The sequence below is a fragment of the Hippocampus comes genome, unplaced genomic scaffold (assembly GCF_001891065.2).
Source record: "Hippocampus comes isolate QL1 unplaced genomic scaffold, H_comes_QL1_v1.1 scaffold85, whole genome shotgun sequence".
NCBI lineage: Eukaryota > Metazoa > Chordata > Actinopteri > Syngnathiformes > Syngnathidae > Hippocampus > Hippocampus comes.
The window spans coordinates 1,259,892-1,278,543 of record NW_017805540.1 but is presented as its reverse complement, the minus strand read 5'-3'; the positions used below and the strand labels follow the sequence as shown (position 1 = coordinate 1,278,543).

Genomic DNA, 18,652 nt, shown 5'->3' with positions numbered 1-18,652 from the left:
TAAACACGTATTTCCAACTTGCTGAGAAATTTCACTGTATGCAGCGTGTTTTATTTCCTGTGCCATCATAGCACCATGTTTCATGCGTTTTTTTAAGCTCCTAGGGACAAGAGACACTATTTTCCCACCCAGCTTTTCAATGAAATTTCTGCAGCCAGTCATCCGCGGTTATAAAAAGAGACAGCGCGCGAGAGAGAAAGCAAGAGAGAGGAGCTGCAGCACGTTGCGATTTACCAATCGGAAGAAGCGAGCGCTACAGGTGGGCAGCATTTTCATCTTATCCCATTGCTGCATTTACCAGCGTTCAGTTGAAACCACTTGGAAAGAAAGACAGAGGCCAGCTCGTCCATTCCAGTGCATGCCGACTGCGCTTGCACGCTCCGCGCAGTGAGAAGTTGCCTTCGGTTGTTCACTTGCAGACACCGTGGGAACATGAACTCCTCTTCAGCGGGTGCGGGCAACTACCGCCGGACGTCTATCAAGGGGGAAAAGGTAATGTCACTCATATGTTTACTGACTCGAATGTGCGACGTGACGTCGATGTGTATTGTTGCTCCGGTGACACGTTTTCCTTCGGTGTTCACGGAAACAGACGTTGTTTCCTTGTCATTTCTCCCGTTCCCCGTCTCTAACTTCTTCTAAATGCTGCTTTGTCTCACATTTTCACGATATAAGTTCTCTGTTGTACTCGCCCGATAGTTGCTGTCACACATTGTGACAGAAAGCATAAGATGGTGGTTCGGACGCCTGCCTCGCAGTCAAAAATTCTGGGTTTCACTCTTGTATATATCGCTGCCTGTTCTGCTCGTATTTTGATGTGTTTTATCCGGGTCGGCTGCAGGCTTCCTCCTTCACCCCCTAAAACAAGATGTCAAAGTCAAGGCCCGGGGGCCAGATCTGGCCCGCCACATCATTTTATGTGGCCCACAAAAGCAAATCAAACATGGCAACTTCCATGATGCTTGCGAAAATATGTACCAAAATTTCAAATTTTCATATGTAATAAATAAGAGAGACATTGGAAGCATTTTCTTGTTGCCAAACACCTCATTACAGTAACTTAAACAAAAGTTGAATAAACTGTTATTCTTGACTTCTTTATATGATTTCAGTCATAATGGCCCTCCAAGGGAAATGCTAACTAAAACGTGGCCCGTGACGAAAATGGGTTTGACACTCCTGCCCTAAAACATGCATGTGAGGATCATTGGAATGTAAATCAGGTTTGTCAAATTGAAGACCCATCAAATAATTTTGTTGCTGTTGTTGTTGCCCATTAAAGCAATTAAAATGTGTCTACTCTGTTTCTTGATAAATAGTTTTGGTGTAGTTTGGGGAAAAAAAATTCTGCTCAAGACTGTCTGGACCCCCCCAGGTCCCCATATGACTTCTTAACACAAATTGAGAATTGAATACTTAGATGTTTTTTGCTTGACTTTAAGTGTCAAATTCAATTTTTGGAAAATGTATACAATAGGCAGCGCAGATCTGAGTCTTACGGTTCCAACCGAGGCTCCGAACTCCATGTGGCCTTTGCGTATTCTCCCCATGCTTCTGTGAATTTTTACTGGGTACTCCATACTTTCTCTTCCAAATTTCCAAAACATACCTCTTCAATTTATTGACCTCTGGTGTGAAAACTTGTTTGTATATATACTATGCCCTGCAATTGGCTGGCAACCAGTCCAGGGTGTACACCGCTTGTGTCCAAAAGTCTGCTGGAATAGGCAACAGCTCACACAAGACTATAATGAGGATAGTGCAATAATGTATGGACGGATGACCGCATATTAATACATCAGCAAAGGGAAAATGTGTTTACATAACATGAGGTGATTATATATTTAGATGATTTTCACAGCTGTGTCAGCCCTCTGAAGGGAAAGCATGATGTGATCCACAATTGAGTTGAAATTGTCCAGGTGTAAATGGTTGTTTTTCTATGTTGCCGGTCCAGGATGTACATTGCTTCTCACCTGTAGCTCACCTGCATATCCATGTTGAAAATGGAAAACTGGGTGAGGTCAAATGCCAATTAAAGAAAAAAAAATATTCAAAATGTATTGCCGTTGTTAACATCACACTGGAACACTTTTTGGCAATGGGCTAGAAATCTGTCATTTAGAGCTTTGTCATTATTGATCAAGGGTGCATCTGCTAGATGGTGTAATGCCGAGATAAACTGAACAGATTTCTTGCCCTCAGTGGAAAAACACAAGCTATATTCTTTTCTTTCATGCCATCACGGCCGAGCAATAGCACTCCCACATTGCCGCTTCCTAGAAACTTGCTTGAGAAATCCAACTTAGACAGACATGTCAATTGTTGGGTTCAGTAAAAGGAGAAAAGAAAATGTGTCAGCACATGAAACTCTTCTCTTTGTTGAAGCCGAGGAAGTTAAATCATCACAAGCCCGTCTTCCTCCCGAGGGCACGTTTGCCCACAAATTGCTGCGAGTTCATGCCTCACAGTTTCCCTGAGTTTATACACACGTTTGAAAAAAGAATATCTGTCATTTTCTATACCGTCGTTTTTATCCTCCGTGGTATGTGCTGGCAACAATCCCAGCCGACGTCGGGCAAAAGATGGGCTTTACCCCACACTTGTTGCTAGCCAAATCACAGGGAAATGTGTGAATTATGCTTCATTTATTTATTTGTTTGTTTGTTTTAGGGTTTTTTTAACAACTTAAAACACTTTTTGTAGCCTAAAAGTGGCATAACACTTTTAGGCTACAAAAAGTCAAATTTCAATAAAATCTCTCTCTCTTAATGTTGATATTTTACACTTTCCGTTATGTTATGGTAAAGTATGTCCCATTCACGTTGGATGTGCCACTGTGGAGAGAATGTCTTGGACCATTGATGGAAATCTGTCATTTTGAGCTTTGTCATTATTGATCAAGGGTGCATCTGCTAGATGGTGTAATGCCGAGATAAACTGAACAGATTTCTTGCCCTCAGTGGAAAAACACAAGCTATATTCTTTTCTTTCATGCCATCACGGCCGAGCAATAGCACTCCCACATTGCCGCTTCCTAGAAACTTGCTTGAGAAATCCAACTTAGACAGACATGTCAATTGTTGGGTTCAGTAAAAGGAGAAAAGAAAATGTGTCAGCACATGAAACTCTTCTCTTTGTTGAAGCCGAGGAAGTTAAATCATCACAAGCCCGTCTTCCTCCCGAGGGCACGTTTGCCCACAAATTGCTGCGAGTTCATGCCTCACAGTTTCCCTGAGTTTATACACACGTTTGAAAAAAGAATATCTGTCATTTTCTATACCGTCGTTTTTATCCTCCGTGGTATGTGCTGGCAACAATCCCAGCCGACGTCGGGCAAAAGGTGGGCTTTACCCCACACTTGTTGCTAGCAAAATCACAGGAAAATGTGTGAATTATGCTTTGTTTATTTATTTGTTTGTTTTAGGGTTTTTTTGAACAACTTAAAACATTTTTGTAGCCTAAAAGTGCTACAAAAAATCAATTTTCAATAAAATCTCTCTCTTAATGTTGATATTTTGCACTTTCCCTTATGTTATGGTAAAGTATGTCCCATTCACGTTGGATGTGCCACTGTGGAGAGAATGTCTTGGACCATTGATGACACACCTGCCTATTGACAGATTGCTCAGATGCACTCATGCATTGTGTTAGTTTGCCCTCTGCTGGAGGTTTAAAAACAAAGCGATTAGTCATCTGTGACACCATTACCACATTATTGGGCTCCTGAGGTTTCAAACTTGGCATATTCAGGTTTAGTCAAATCTACAGCATAATAAAATAATAAGGAATTGGAGCTCAAAGCCCCTGTCCGTTTCAGAGGACACACAAAAAAAGATATTTGGAGTGTTACAAGCTATTGCCGCTGCCTCTGCTGCGGAACGATTCCCCTGAGTAAGTCCTTTTCCCTATCATGATACATATGTACACTTTTTTTCAAAACTAGACTCGTTGTGGGAGCCTCAAGTTTATGTGCATTCCCTTGTAGCCTGTGCCTAGAAAGTCGAGCTGAAAACCACCAAGAGGCATTTCAATCAAAGGTCAGAGGACACACAAAAAAAGATATTTGGAGTGTTATAAGCTATTGCCGCTGCGTCTGCTGCAGAACGATTCCCCTGAGTTAAGTCCTTTTCCCTATCATGATACATATGTGCACTTTTTTTCAAAACTAGACTCGTTGTGGGAGCCTCAAGTTTATGCCCATTCCCTTGTAGCCTGTACCTAGAAAGTCGAGCCGAAAACCACCAAGAGGCATTTCAATCAAAGGTTCTTTTATACCATTTTGTTATTCTTTAATAATGTTCTTGAAATGTAATGAAGAGATTGGTAATCACTATTTTACAACCTTTTTATTATATTTCCTCCTCAGTTCCATCAAAATGTCTCAAATTCAATTTGTTGGCCAGTGGCTCATCCCTCTGCAAAATTACATGGGTATTGATTATGTAGTTCTTCATCCTGCATCCTACATTCTAACTGGCAACACCTGAGACAGTGAGTAACACGGGTTCCTTGAAGACTCAGTGGTCCAGGTGGGACGGTGAATGCAAATGCTTATTCATCTAAATTTGTTGTAATCGACTGAGAACCACTCCAGGGTGTACACCATCTAAACCTAAAGTCAGCTGGCACAGGTTTTAGCTCACTTGCTTTACAAACCGGGAAGGAATGGATGGACGTTGATTATGATGTGCTTCACTGGACTGTGATGAATTGAGGTGTTCCTAATATTTTGATCTCATTTACCTTGATGGAACAATAATGATCAAATATCCCAGGCAATGGACCCAAGTTGGTACCTTAAGAATGCTTATTCATCTAAATTTGTTGTAATCGACTGACAACCACTCCAGGGTGTACGCCATCTAAACCTAAAGTCAGCTGGCACAGGCTTTAGCTCACTTGCTTTCGAAACCGGGAAGGAATGGATGGATGTTGATTATGATGTGCATCACTGGACTGTGATGAATTGAGGTGTTCCTAATATTTTGATCTGATTTACCTTGATGGAACAATAATGATCAAATAGCCCAGGCAATGGACCCAAGTCGGTAACTTAACCAGACATGTCAGTATGTTGGTAAACAGAAGCGCTTGCTGTTAGCATGCTAATCTGCAATGTGCTAACACAGTTTTTTTTTCTTTGGTTACATTTTGGCTTTGCGATTCAAATTAGCTTAGCTGAATTGTGTTGCCCCAATGTGGAAAAGTTCAGAAGGACTCTCTCACACACACATTTTCAGAAATGCGCAGAAAACAAAAGGTCGCCTAATTTACACTTGATGGGTAGACACGCCGAGTGGTTAGCACGTCCACCTCACAGTGCAGAGGTGCAGGGTTCGATTCTGGCTCCGGCCTTCCTGTGTCGAGTTTGCATGTTCGCCCCGTGCCTGTGTGGGTTTTCTCCGGGTACTCCAGTTTCCTCCCACATTGCAAAAACATGCCTGGCAGGTTAATGGAACATTCTAAATTGTCCTAAATGTGATTGTGACCATGAATGGTTGTTCGTTGATTCCTGCCCTGCCATTGGCTGGCAACCAGTTCAGTGTGTACCCTGCCAATTGCCACAAGACAGCTGGGATAGACTTCAGCATGCCCACGACCCTTGTGAGGATACGCGGATTAGAAAATGGATAGATGGATGCATTCACGCACTCCAGCGGCCCAACTATTTGTACAACTCTTTCTGCTATTAAAAGGGCACTTTTCCACATTACATCCACTTTGAGGTCTCTAAAAAGTCAAAGTGAACAGAAAAACTTTCGCTGACACAATTTGTATGCAGCAAGGAGGATGGAAGAAAAGTCTTTCAAATACATTCTGTATTCATGTAGTGAACTGTGTGTTTTTCACCATCCAGCCATTGAATCGCCTGCTTAAAATGTTTGTATTGCTGCTCGCCGCTGTCATTAGCGCCTGCAAAATGACTTTCAATTTCCTGATATGTGCACACATGCTCCCACACACACACACACACACACACACGCTATATACAATACACAGCTTGATAGCATCTGTTTATTCTAGCCAATGACCATACTTAGAGTGATAATGCTGTGGCACACAATAGCACATTGTTCACTGAAATGAAATTCGGAGACAAGCGAGGTGAGCCCGCTGGGAAGGGACCACCACACGACTGGAGATCGGTCATTTGTCTGCGCTAACTGCCAAGCTTGAAGGCTGGCCTCTCCGGAGGGTATCGATGAGAAGCGTGTTTCCGTACCTTCAGGCCAACGGCGAGCACCTCCATACTTGCAATGGGGATGCGGGCGTGTTGCCGAGCTCCCTCGGGTACTGCAGCTTTCGTCTGGAGCTGCCACCTGTGACAGATTACCTGAACGAGCCCGGCCTGTGCTCAACACACCAACAGATAAAGACCCATATCTCATTACTGCACATATCACCGCTTAGCATTGCTACCACAGCCCTTTTCTCGTTTATCCTGGTGTGGATTGGCCACGCTCGCCCCACCTTGATCTCAAAGCGGAGCTGCTTCAGCGGGCTGAGGAGCATACCAAGTGCAGCCCTTTGGTCTCCTCAGGGGAGGTATGCTGGTTGAGAATGCTGTGGGGCCATTGGGCCATTTCGACAGGGAGGTGCACTGCGGTCTGAAGGACGAGCTCAGCGCCGCAAGAAGGACGCATAAAGGTTTTAGTGGCGTCAAGGGGGACAGAAAAAGGAATTTCTACAGTGGAACTAATGCACACGTGGGCAAAACTCATCTCACGATGTGTATGTATTTGTTAATCTCCTGCATTTTGTCCAATTCTGATTTTTGATCTCCCCCTAAAAATCATGGATTCTTTTTTAGTTCAGCATGATTGTCTACAGAGCAGGACTTAAAATCTAAAATGAAATGGTTACTCTTTTGTATTTCGTCATTTCATTATTTTAGTTCAATGAAGTATATTTTCCTGGGTCTCTTATCTTGTGCATTATTTATGTTTGAAAGTAGGGCAGTACTGGTGTCATTTTATTACACGGCTCCATTAAATACTTTATGCTAATTGGCATCAGTCTATGACTCGACAAGTCTATGTAACTTCCGTATGTCGTTGTAATTGATTCTCGTCAGCTTCTCTGTCATTTTCAAACAAAATTGGGTCTGACTGGAGCTCATTTCTGGCGGACATGTTTGTGTTGAATGATTCAACTAATAAATACAGCTGTTTATGTCCCATGGCTTCATGGTCGTGTGCCTTCCAGATGAGTGTTGTTGATGCTGTTTGAGCCTTTCTATTTGAAGTGCTTTGCTGCTTTTGTGGCACCTATATGCAATGACAAACCCCTTCTTAGGGAGACATCAATTTGCAAATGTTTCGTTACTGCTGCAGGGCTCTGTCCCATGCCCCCTTGAGTAATGTAAAGAGAAATAATCTGTTCCAGTTACAAACATCGTAAAAGCTACTCATACTTCCTTTAGTATTGTAATAAAAACCAAAGCACTCTTGTATGTCTGCATATTGATTACATCAAGAATGAATATCATCCTTTTTTTTTTCGGGGGCGGGGGGTTAAGCATTAGCAAAAACCGCAGACGCCAGTCCTATACCATTCATTGAGATTGTTGAATATTTTCTCAACACTGATGTTGGTTCAATCCAAAACTTCATATAACATCTGCGACGCGAACTATTTGATGTTCTGTTTTGTCATGAAATATTCAAATTTGTCTGTCAAATTTGGGCAGCAATCTTCACTCTAGTTTTAGCACAGCACCCCATGAGAGGTCTCCTGGCTGTTCCACTAATATCCACATCTGGAGGCAGCACTACATACACTTATACCCCCCAACTGCCAACGCATTGGCAACTTTATAGAGTAATCAAATATGTTAACAGAACACCAATACGAATCTGTACATCCAACAATACTTAATACGCTGTTGCTCACCTTTCTGGTTTTAGATGTTTCTGCATGATCGTGCCTTTTCCTGGCAGTGTCGTGGATTGTAAATGGCTCTTGAGCTTGATCAGAAACCCAACTATTTGTACAACAAGCTAATAAGAAATGGTTTCCATAATATGTTCATTCACCTAATTCCTGCATATCATTACTTCATCTCGACAGCGGCTTTTTTCAAACCCAACTATTTGTACAACAAGCTAATAAGAAATTGTTTTCATAATATGTTCATTCACCTAATTCCTGCATATTTCATCTCGACAGCAGCTTTTTTTCCCCAAAATCAGCAAGAAAGTGACAAATGGAGGAAATGATAATATGACAGAGCAGAGTATCAGTGCACGGGAAAGTAAATACAATAAGTGGTGAACACAATTCAAGCCTCATTGTGCATCATTAATTTCTCATCAGGCTGCAACAGCATACATGGCAATAGTGGCCTTTTGTACTCGTTACACTGAGGGCGACTTACTATATGTCAGGGTGGTAAATGTGACAAAAATGTAGCGTCAGCGGGGTTTGTTCAAGGCACCATGGGGAAATGTCATGGCACAAAATCAGCTTGTTAATTGTACTGGCTGTGGCTAGAAGCACTAGGTCTGGTTTGAACTCGAAGGATGCTATTATTCCGCTCTTCAGTTGCTGTAGAGAGCAATTACTCTTTGTGATCGAACCTTATCTCCCGTGGCGCACATGCAAAGATGAACTTTATTTTACCTTTGGCGGCACGGAATGACTAAAAGAGCCCTCACAATGGAGCAAACATTGGCTGTTATTTTGTAGTTGTGGACTTAAAATTTGATGACAGCAGTAAAAATACCCCCACAAAATGACTCACAAATGACATTGGGTGTCTTTTATCGTGTGTTTTAGCAGATTTTGACACATCTACTCGTACTTCACAAACTCCAGATTTTGGATGACGACAGTGCGAGAATGACACAAGCCGATTGCTCTGCTTGCTTGTAGTGAAACGCAAAGACACAAAACGATCACTTCAATAATTCGCACTTGGAAGATGAAATGTTTTGGCCGGAGTTTGAAAGCGAAAAATAACATTTATGTATTGATATTCATCTGTATCCTAATTTTGGTGAGAAATCATTGCCACGAATCCTGTCTCCAGTTCACATAGATGCATATCATTTGTTATCAATGACATTAAGGGCAAATTGAGCAAATTCATTGGTTCAGAACTGTGTACCAAAGTGATAGCCCTTCCCATTAATCAATACCCAGGAAGTAGATCTCAGTTTCCAAAAGTTTGGTGAGCCCTGGTCTAAAGCTGTGTCGGCTACTTACCTGAATGATTGGCATGAAACACAACTGGGACAGAGCTTTGTGAACAAAATCCCCATTGATGAATCCTTCATCCTTCAGTTCTCCGAGAAGAGTGATCCAGGGTTCGATTCCTTCTTTTCTCATCACTCCCCACCAGCTCTCAATTCTCTGGTTTGCAGTACTTGCCCCTAGAGTATAACTTCTTTCTGGAGCTTGGTCATCAACGTCATTTCTCCTTAAATAAAGTTCAACGTCTCTCACCGCGACGCTGTCTGTACCCATGTCAGTTCGTATTAGTCTGGGGAAGCTGCCACAGGGTTCCAGTGCTTCCAGAAAGTATCCCCCTGATAACTTTGGGGTCACTTTTGGTGACAGCCGCTCGCAGCCAAGCGACATGATGTGGGAACCCGTCAATGAGGCCGGTAATGCATATCGCATATGGCTTAAGTTTGTCATATGAATCGATGACGTATGGTCCATCGGCAAAATGTTGCCTTCTTCTTTGCCATCTGGTCCGGCAAACTTGGGAACTGACGGGGTCCAATAGAGCGAGGGGGATTCTGACATCTTCTTTTCTGATACAAATGTGATGTTTACATTTTGTATACATCCGCCAGTCACCATGATCCTTCCCGGATTCTTGCAGTTGCTGAACAAATGAATCGATCCTGGCATCCAAGTCATACCTCCGTCGATAAAGCAAGCTGGCTCTCAATGGGTCTATTCAAATGTCTCTCGGTGATAATGATTCCTTGCAATGCCAGGCTTCTCATGATATTTAGCCCCTTGTCTTCATAACTTTTGTATTTCCTTTATTGTTTTGTAATGCCATTTGTAGTTCTATGTTTCATGTCTGTGTTTGTGACCAGTTTTCATGGCTTTATAACAGGTGCAGTGGTTGTGAAGGCTCTATATAAAGCTGTATTGTATTGTATTCCCTTGAGCATAGCTCTATCTAGTGGATGCATAACGCAACCACAGCCACTATTGTGGCTTCTATTCTATGCGCCTTATAATGCGGTGCGCCCTATAAATGATAACAGTTTTAAAATTGGCCATTCATTGAAGGCGCACCTTATAATCCCAAGTGCGGAAAATACGGTACTTCATGCGCACGGACAAGCACTTTTGTGCGCACGTTCTATTTTGTGCACACGATGTAATAGTCTGTGCGCACACAATAGTTGCTCGTGCCCACAAAGTAGTTCCTCATGCGTACATAATAGTTACAGTGTGTGCACAAATTAGTTTTGTGTTATTGTGTTTGTGGGTTTGCTATGTCATGTTTGGAGCTCCGTATTTGGACTATAGATCTCCATGTGTTCTATAATTTAGTTACTATCCAACTGAAAAAAAGTCTTCATGAGAGAGCATGAGCAAGGCTAGGGGGGAGGGTACAAGGCAGGGTGGGATCAAGCGCAAGGAAAAGGAGAGGCGTCAGAAGCACCTTTAGCAAGGAGAGAGACCCCCCACACTGCTGGATCTTTTCTAGAACGCCCCCTCGTGCTCTTGCAGAGGTTCCGTTCGCACTCTCGCTGTGATAGATTTACCCAGCGAAGACAGAGGGAGGCGCCTGCCCCTTTGGGTCCTCCAGGTCACCTCCTCCCTCACTGGAGGTGTGGAAGAAGTGAAAGTCAGCGTCTAAGACACAAGTTCTCAACGCTCAAGTGTTACGGACCATGTCCGTGTTCATCGCCACCCAGCCGAAGATAGACACCAGCGCCGGCTCCAGATGGGTAAGACCCACTTTAGAATGCAGTGCATGGATTTTGGGGTGGGGGAATAGTGGTGCTGGTGGGGGGGTTATGTTGTGGGCTGGATGTCTGCTGGCTGTGCATGATGGCAAACAGGCAGGAAGGAAGGAAGGGAGTGCTGGCCACCGATTATGTTTTGCGGACCAATATTTTCCCATTACGTTGCCTTTCTAGCACCTTCAATGAATGACTTCAAGCTTGTGTCTCATTTGCTGCACATAATCACTTTTGCCTTAATGTCGCCCGCTAGTCCACTAGACTCCAATTTACGACTTCTTTGGCGGAAAAACGGAAAAAAGCTTTGAGTTGTTGTGTGATGTCACCAGTTGTATTATTGACGTGGCATGCTCTGTTTTTGGATTGTGATGGACTGCAAGGAGTTGGCATTTAGCATCTTGTGTGTTTTCTGTTGAATTATGAATACATTCAGGCTGACATTTTTTTTTTAAACCTGTTATTGTAGCCCTTGACATAAAGAAAGGTATATATTTTTTAAGTGTACAAAAATTGTAAGATAAAACTTCTAATGGCCTTATTTTTGGCCTTTTTTACTTATCAGATTAAAATTTGTTTTAAATGAGCGTTACAAAATGAAGCAGGTCACATATAGCGACAGGGTTTGACATTTGGGCCACTATGGAGCCCGGGCCAATTTTTTTTTTTTTTGTGTCAAATTTTGAACATGTTTATGTCTTTATGACAAGAAAAAATGTTTGCGATCATTTCAAACCGTTTGCGAACATCTTTGCAACCTTTAACAAACCCTGACGAGAAAATCATTTGCAAACATTCGCCGCTCAGTGAGATATGGGCTCAAGTGTATTAAAAAAAACATTCATGTTTAATGAATTCTTGCTCACGAAGCTTTTTGAAACGGATTCAGATACCGGTTTGGTCATTGTTTCCCAACGCAAAACAAAATGTTTGGAAGAGTTTTATTTCGATGAAACAAAGGATAATCAGTGTAGTCTCCTGAAGCACTCCACAAATCAGGGAATAGTTATTCAAAATTTGAAGTTAATCGGTGGCCCTAAACGATTAACTCTGATTAAAATAGCGGCCGATGATTTTGTTCATCTATTAATTTGCACACCTCGACCTGTGGGTTGTGGAACCTCGGGGGAGAATCACTCATCATGAAGTTAACTTTCCACTCGCTGTCGTGTCAGCCATGCAATTTATGATTATCTTCATCAGAGAAGGGGAGTAAACTACCTTCAGTCCTTTATATGACTGTCCGCTCGATGGCAGCTCAAAGATGATTTAGAACGCCTTCAGTCCAGGCAGTGGCGGATACATTCACAAGCGTACGCGCGCACACAAAACACACACACACACACACTCACACAATGAGGTAGAGGTAACAGGATGATAAGCCATCAATAAGGAACCATGTTGATGCGGTTGACTTAGCATCCCATCCAGGGAGATCATTAGTGCTCAACCAATGTCACACAGCAAATGGTTGAATATGTAATTACGGCCATAACTAAATTCAATCCATTTTCTTATCGAGCTGGGTGATGTTAGGAGGAAATGAGATTTGACTGCACTTTCTCTAAACGTTTGATTGACTGATCCACCCAATTAATTTGTGTCACTTGGTGTGTGTAAAAGCAAGCTGATGGGAACAACGAAAGCACAAGTGTCAAACTCAAGGCCCGGGGGCGAGATCTGGCCCGCCACATCATTTTATGTGTGGCCCGCGAAAGCAAATCAAACATGTCAACTTCCACGATGCTTGCTAAAATCTCTACCAAAATTTAAGCTTCTCCTATTTAATAAATTAGAGACATATTGTAAGCATTTTCTTGTGATCAAACCTCATGACAGTAACTTAAACAGTAGTTGAATAAATCGTCATTGACTGTTTTTATGTGGTTTCAATCATAATGGCCCTGAAACGGAAATGGGAACTAAAAGGTGGCCCACGACAAAAATGAGTTTGACACCCCTGACTTAAAGCATTTGCAAACAAACACGCTTATGTGCTTGTTATCTCTGCTGCATGATATTAATGTTTGCTTTTAGTGTGGCGTCACTTGACCGGATTTTTCCTAGCTGCGCAGTAACGATGCGTTATTTGAAAGAAATTGGCTAGAAATGTGATGATGGTGTACTTGAAGAGAGAGTTTACTTGCTGGCTGCTTAAAAGTTTTCCAACAGAACTTTTTGGCATTATTCTGTGTCATCCATCGTCGAGGGAAGTGATTTCCCCCTGGTGCTTCTAGTGTACAACAACATCTGTGCATCTTCGGTAAACAAAATCTTCTCACCACTCGGGTGCAGTCGTGCCAAAATGAAAGTAAATCAGGTTGCCGCAGCGTGTCGGAGAAAGTTTTACTTTGAAACATTAAAGTTCCTCGAGTGGGTGTTTGTCATTCCTCCTGTCTCCTCTTGAAATAATTTGGTTTAAAGCACCAACTTATTGTGCAAATTATCTGAACTGTTTTAGTTTTATAATGAATCTCAGACTATGGGCTCTATTTTCACCGACAGGAGCCTCAGCGCTGGGGGATGATGAGGAGGGCCACGTACGTAGTTAAGTTGCCAGCATCTCATTCAGTCGTCAGTGAGGAAACCCGCTTACATTGTCTGTTGCCACACCGGCAAAAAGCAGAGATGATGCTCTGGTCACGCAGCGGTCGCCGTTTCCTTTTCTCCACAGAAATGTCTCCATGAACGATATGAGTGTATCATATTTGAAGGAGCCACTTTGATTGGCGGCAAATGCAATTGGCTCTCTTCACACCCACAATGGCGCAAACGGACTTTCTTTTAAATGTGCCGGCTTGCTTACGTTCTTACTCCCTCCTGATTTAACCCTCCTTTTGTGCAGCGTTACGACATGCCTCACACCAGACTTGCACCGGTCAGCCCAAAGTCTTTGACTTTGTAAAGGGGAAAAAAAAAAAATCAGACTGTAAGCCAAGGTCCTATAGTTCATTATTTTCCAGCCAGACAGCTATAGTACGGGTCCAGTGAGAGTCGTTAAAGCAGCGAGGCAGTTGATAATGGCGACTGTACAAGTTGAACGGCTGCACCATCCTCTGTCTGGGAAGCTTCGATGGATATCTGGAGGACCGGATCTACAGTATTTCCCGAGAGCGTGCCGACCCACAAAAGCATTTATGAAGTGGAGCAACAAATGATGACAGGGACCCGCATGAACCTTTTGTGGGAGAATAATCCCGTCTCCTAAATTCATCTGCTGGAATCCATTACACAAGGAAATGAAATGTCCTGCTTTGGAAAGAATGTTCAAACTTTTTCAATCAGTATTACTTGTGACAGATGAATCGGGGCGATGCAAGTCCAGCTATGAATTACATGGGCTCCTTGACTGAGTTGAGGCACGTCATAATACGAAGTTTGTGATGCTACGCTGGCACAGAACAAAAGTCACAATTATAGGACATGTTTGTCTAAAAAATACTTTAGCGGCTAGCTAGTTCATGGTGAGTCGTATGTCGGGGCAATCGTAAACCGAGGACCACTGTACTGAGCTGTTCTCATTTATCATTGGACCGCTTAAGAAAAATGCAGAACTCTGAACTTCTTTCATATATTTAATGAATTCACAACAAATGGTTTTTTTTACACCCCCATGGCTGTTTGTGAAGAAACTGCAACAAAGAACACCAGCTTTTCCTCTCATTTTTGAAGCTTGTGTGACAATTCCTTATGACTGTAACTTTCCACTTGCCAAGGCCGCCTTGTCTCTGCCTCTCGAATCCACCCTAAGCTTGCACAGAGCACTTAAGACGCTGCAGTCATGTTTTAAAGGAGGTAGACTCTCTCAACTCAACTCATCATGTATACTAAACCAGTTCCATTTTAATTTTTTTAATGCGACAGTGGTTGACCAAACTATAAAAAATAAATAAATCCACTTTTCATTCCTTCTGATGCAGGCAGGCACCTTGACTACACTTTGTCAATTTTAAAAAGAGCCTTATCATACTAAATGGGGAAATTTTGAACAGCGGGATCCAACATGCTCCCGAGACACATTATAGTACGCTCCCAGCTTTGAAATTGTCCTTCCGTGAAGATGACCCATTTTCCCCCCAAATACATAGAGATAGCCTGAACATGTGCTTGGTAGAACGACAGATTTGAAGTCATAATCCTTGTTGGGATCGGAACTGTTCTGCGAGCCGTAAAATCATCTGCAATGGAGTGTGTGAGATACATTCACTCGTTGACTCCAAATGCCCTCAGCCGTGAGACGCAAGATGGGAAAGTGCAGATGTTCAGGGAGGAGGCCATCGGCTCCATCAACGTGAGATCCAGTTAGTGCCGACAATGCATTTCTCACGCTTTCTAGCAGTCTTACAAACGAAGATCTGCGAACATGGGAGGAGGGAAGAACAAGGAGAAATTGAAATCGATATCCATAAGATCCATATCTTTGGAAACTGAAGAATATGTACTCTAACTTGAAAGAAAACATGTTTTTCCGCAGTTTACTTCAAGAAAAGGGGGAGGTGATGTTTCAGGGACAGCGATTACGACGGTGGAAGGCTTATCATGTTATCAGTTTACAGGGTGCATGAAAGGGTTAATATCCCGTTGGGCTGATATTCGTTTGTCAGTCTTTTTTTTAATGCCTTTTATAACGCCTTTGCCTTTAGAATTGTTGAAGTAGAATGCGGTCCAAGGTTTAGGCTGAGCACCTTGTTCCAAGCAACTGTCCGCAATTGTATGTTTGTGATGATGAGGTGGCCGCTGTTTAGTGCACAGCCGGCATTTTAGTCACAATAACATCTGGACTGCACTTCCACTGTATGCAAATGCCCCATACATACACAAAACAACAAGGGGTGTGTGTGTGTGTGTGTGTATGGGGGGGGGGGGTGCTATTGTTATTCCTTCCAGTAACAAAGTTGGATACATTGGATTAGAAACAGTGAAAACACGTTTCAATATGATTCAGTGCAATCACAAGAAGCACCTTGCCAATCGCGTCGCGACGGTGTCAATTTGAATTCAGCACTTGTTATCATTGAAAATACGTCGCTTTGCTAACATTTGATTGACGTTGTACATTCAAGCGTGTCCTAAATCAAACTGCCACAGAGAGGCACTCAAGCTCCGTTCTGGGACCGCAGCACCGAAGAGTTAGTCGACAATTTCACCTCCGAAACAATACACGCTCATTGAACAAAAATACAGTCAGTCGGCGGAATCTTTTCAACGAAGGTGATTTGAGGATAACGTCTGTGCGTAAAGAGAAACTCTGCGCGGCTGTTGCTTCATTGCAGACCACTTCGCATGTAGCGCGCGCGTGTGTTTGTGGCAGCGTGCGTGTTGGCAGCGTGCGTGTGCAGCCCCCCCCCCCCCCCACCCCGTGCGTCCTTCGCTGGCTCCATGCGCGAGGACGACATCGTCGCGGACCCCTCATTATTATGAGCACGCGCGTTGTGCAACGACGAAATCGTTTATTGTGACGGCAAAGCGGGCGCCCCCCGTCTCTTGCTTTGCCCCATCATCAGCCGCCGCCGGTGACATCGCGGACGCGGCGGGAGAGGAGGGGAGACAACCAACGTGGTTTGCATACAGAGGAGGGACGCGAAGCCCCTCCGACAAATCTGAAGAGAACAGCCGTGGCAATATTACGCACATCCAGCGCCGCCGGGCTGCAGGAGTCACGCGTTTTTCACGCTGACAGATCCGAACTCAAGAACCAAGTGTCTGCGCCCCCACCACCTCCTGCCATGGCTTCGTTGTACCAGCGATTCTCCGGCAAGATCAACACCGCCAATTCCTTCCCGCAGCCACCCGAGGCCAGCCGCCTGCTCGGTGCCCAGGCGGCGGACGAGGAGAGCAGGACCCCGCAGCCCCCGCTGGATGCAAGGCTGCACGTCCAGTACCGCAGGAAATGCACGCGGGACGATGAGGATGTAAGATTTGATTTGCTTTTAAAGTGTGTGTGCGTGAGGTTACTCCAGACTTGCGATACAAGGCTGTCGTTCGTGCAACTTTTCATTTTTTTTTCCACCACTTTTTGAGTGACAGTGTCGTAACGTGTGTTTTGGCTTATCGGTGGTCACATGTTTGCAGAGATGCATGCTGAGAGTTTTGGGATACTGGGGGCTCATTTTTCCCCCATCGGTGCGATGCAACAATGGAACAAATGTGTGTGTGCTTAATGGAAACCTTTTTTATGGAAAAGATGTGAGCGTATAAACTGACCCCCCACCACCCCCACAGGTTAAGATAATGTTAGCATATGTGCTAATTTTTAGGTGTGAGCACGTCTGACTCACAGCCAAAGATCCTGGGTTTGAATCTGGCGTCTGGTCTAGTTCTGTGAGGAGTCTGATTATTCTCCTCGATGCTTGTGTGCGTTTTCTCCCAAGACTGTCAAATGTCCATATTTGTGATGTGATTGTCAGTTCTTGTTTGTCAGGGAAACATGACTTAATAATTCTTTACGAGAAATTTGGGTTACGTCCCAACTTTCGGAGAAAATCTACCCCTATTTTTGTACTATTTTTGGTGTTATGAAAAGTCTTGGCAGGGACTAGCGGATGTTGCGATATTGTGCTTCTTCTTGTGTGTAACAATCATTGGTAACATGCATAACACATTAAATATCGACCGATATTGATTATTAGTTGTCCAGAAGGCTGATAACCAATTATTTGGAGCCGAAGCTCATTTTCAGTAAAAGGGAAAATATTGGCATAAAATAAATTAACAAATACAAACTCCAACTCTTAACACTGTTCAAAAGTCTTTAAGCATATTATCTTAAACAACAGACATCTTTGTTTTAAAAATTCTAACAAAAAGTTCAGGGTTCTCCCAGGGTCATCCGCTTGTCTTAAAAAGTTGAATTCAAACTTAAAACATCTATAAGTAGCCCCCTTTAGTTTTATACGGGAAATAAAGTTTTCCATAATTTCAAAAGTTCCTCGGGGTTAGCACCATTTCTTACCAACTTGAACTAAAACAGTTCCCTCAAGTTAACAGGGTTATAAATTGATCTCTTCTCGGCTGTAAGTGTTTTTTTTGTTTGTTTGTCATCAAAATGCCCTAACGCTGCTTCTAATCGGCGCGCCTTATAATTGGTCTATTCCCATAATGCATTACTGCAAACTGAAAACTAATTGTACCCCTTTGCGGCCTGAGTCACAGATCCAGCCATTGCGCATGGAGGCGGAAATTCCGCCTCTGCATTCTCGATATTACAATCATAAATGATGACATGCAGCCTAATAGAAATTCGAAAATCCTTTTATTCTCATAAAAACAAACAAAAAAAAACTACCCGCAGTACGTGTGTCATTTATTGAATTGCTGCATCTCTTTAAGCAATGAACAGTTCACGTCATAATCACGTTGAAGTCGCCGGCCACTTAGGTTTTTGTGAGACTGGAGTTTACACAAAGGAATGAATCTTTTAAATGACAATGTGGCATTCCACTTCATGGAGTTTCGCTGGAGTGGAATGCTAAAGTCAACCAACGAATTAGAGATGAAAGCAGCATTACAAAAAACAAACAAAAAACTTGAATCCAAATCTTCCCATGTTATTATGGAAGAAGACTTTTTCAATGGAGGAGCTCCCTCTTTTCTCAGTTCAATTTAATGAGCTAGAAATCCCCAAGTGTTTTATTTCTATGAAATAGTTTGTTTTAATTTATTTCTATATTGCATTATATTTATTTTTAACCAGACACTGGTTAAAAAAAAAAAAA

The 18,652-nt window shown here is 42.9% G+C and overlaps 1 protein-coding gene and 1 long non-coding RNA gene across 3 annotated transcripts in view; one reads left to right on the top strand and one right to left on the bottom strand.

The window, feature by feature from the left end:
* Positions 1-203: 203 nt before the first annotated feature.
* The window catches only part of dpp6b (dipeptidyl-peptidase 6b), an 82,758-nt gene continuing 64,309 nt past the window's right edge, over positions 204-18,652 (top strand). The window contains exon 1 of one of the 2 annotated variants that reach the window (XM_019879209.1): positions 204-492. In XM_019879209.1, the coding sequence (XP_019734768.1) occupies positions 433-492 (60 nt within the window). In that variant the 5' untranslated portion in view covers positions 204-432. Of the gene's footprint in view, positions 493-16,319; positions 16,850-18,652 lie in introns of those variants that run through there. The other variant, XM_019879208.1, reaches the window with a different exon arrangement.
* LOC109521374 (uncharacterized) overlaps positions 1,101-18,652 on the bottom strand; it is a 19,882-nt gene continuing 2,330 nt past the window's right edge. Inside the window, exons 2-3 of the long non-coding RNA XR_002169342.1 lie at positions 13,792-13,795; positions 1,101-1,179 (exon numbers count right to left, since the gene is read on the bottom strand). This is a non-coding gene — a long non-coding RNA (uncharacterized LOC109521374). The remainder of the gene's footprint in view (positions 1,180-13,791; positions 13,796-18,652) is intronic.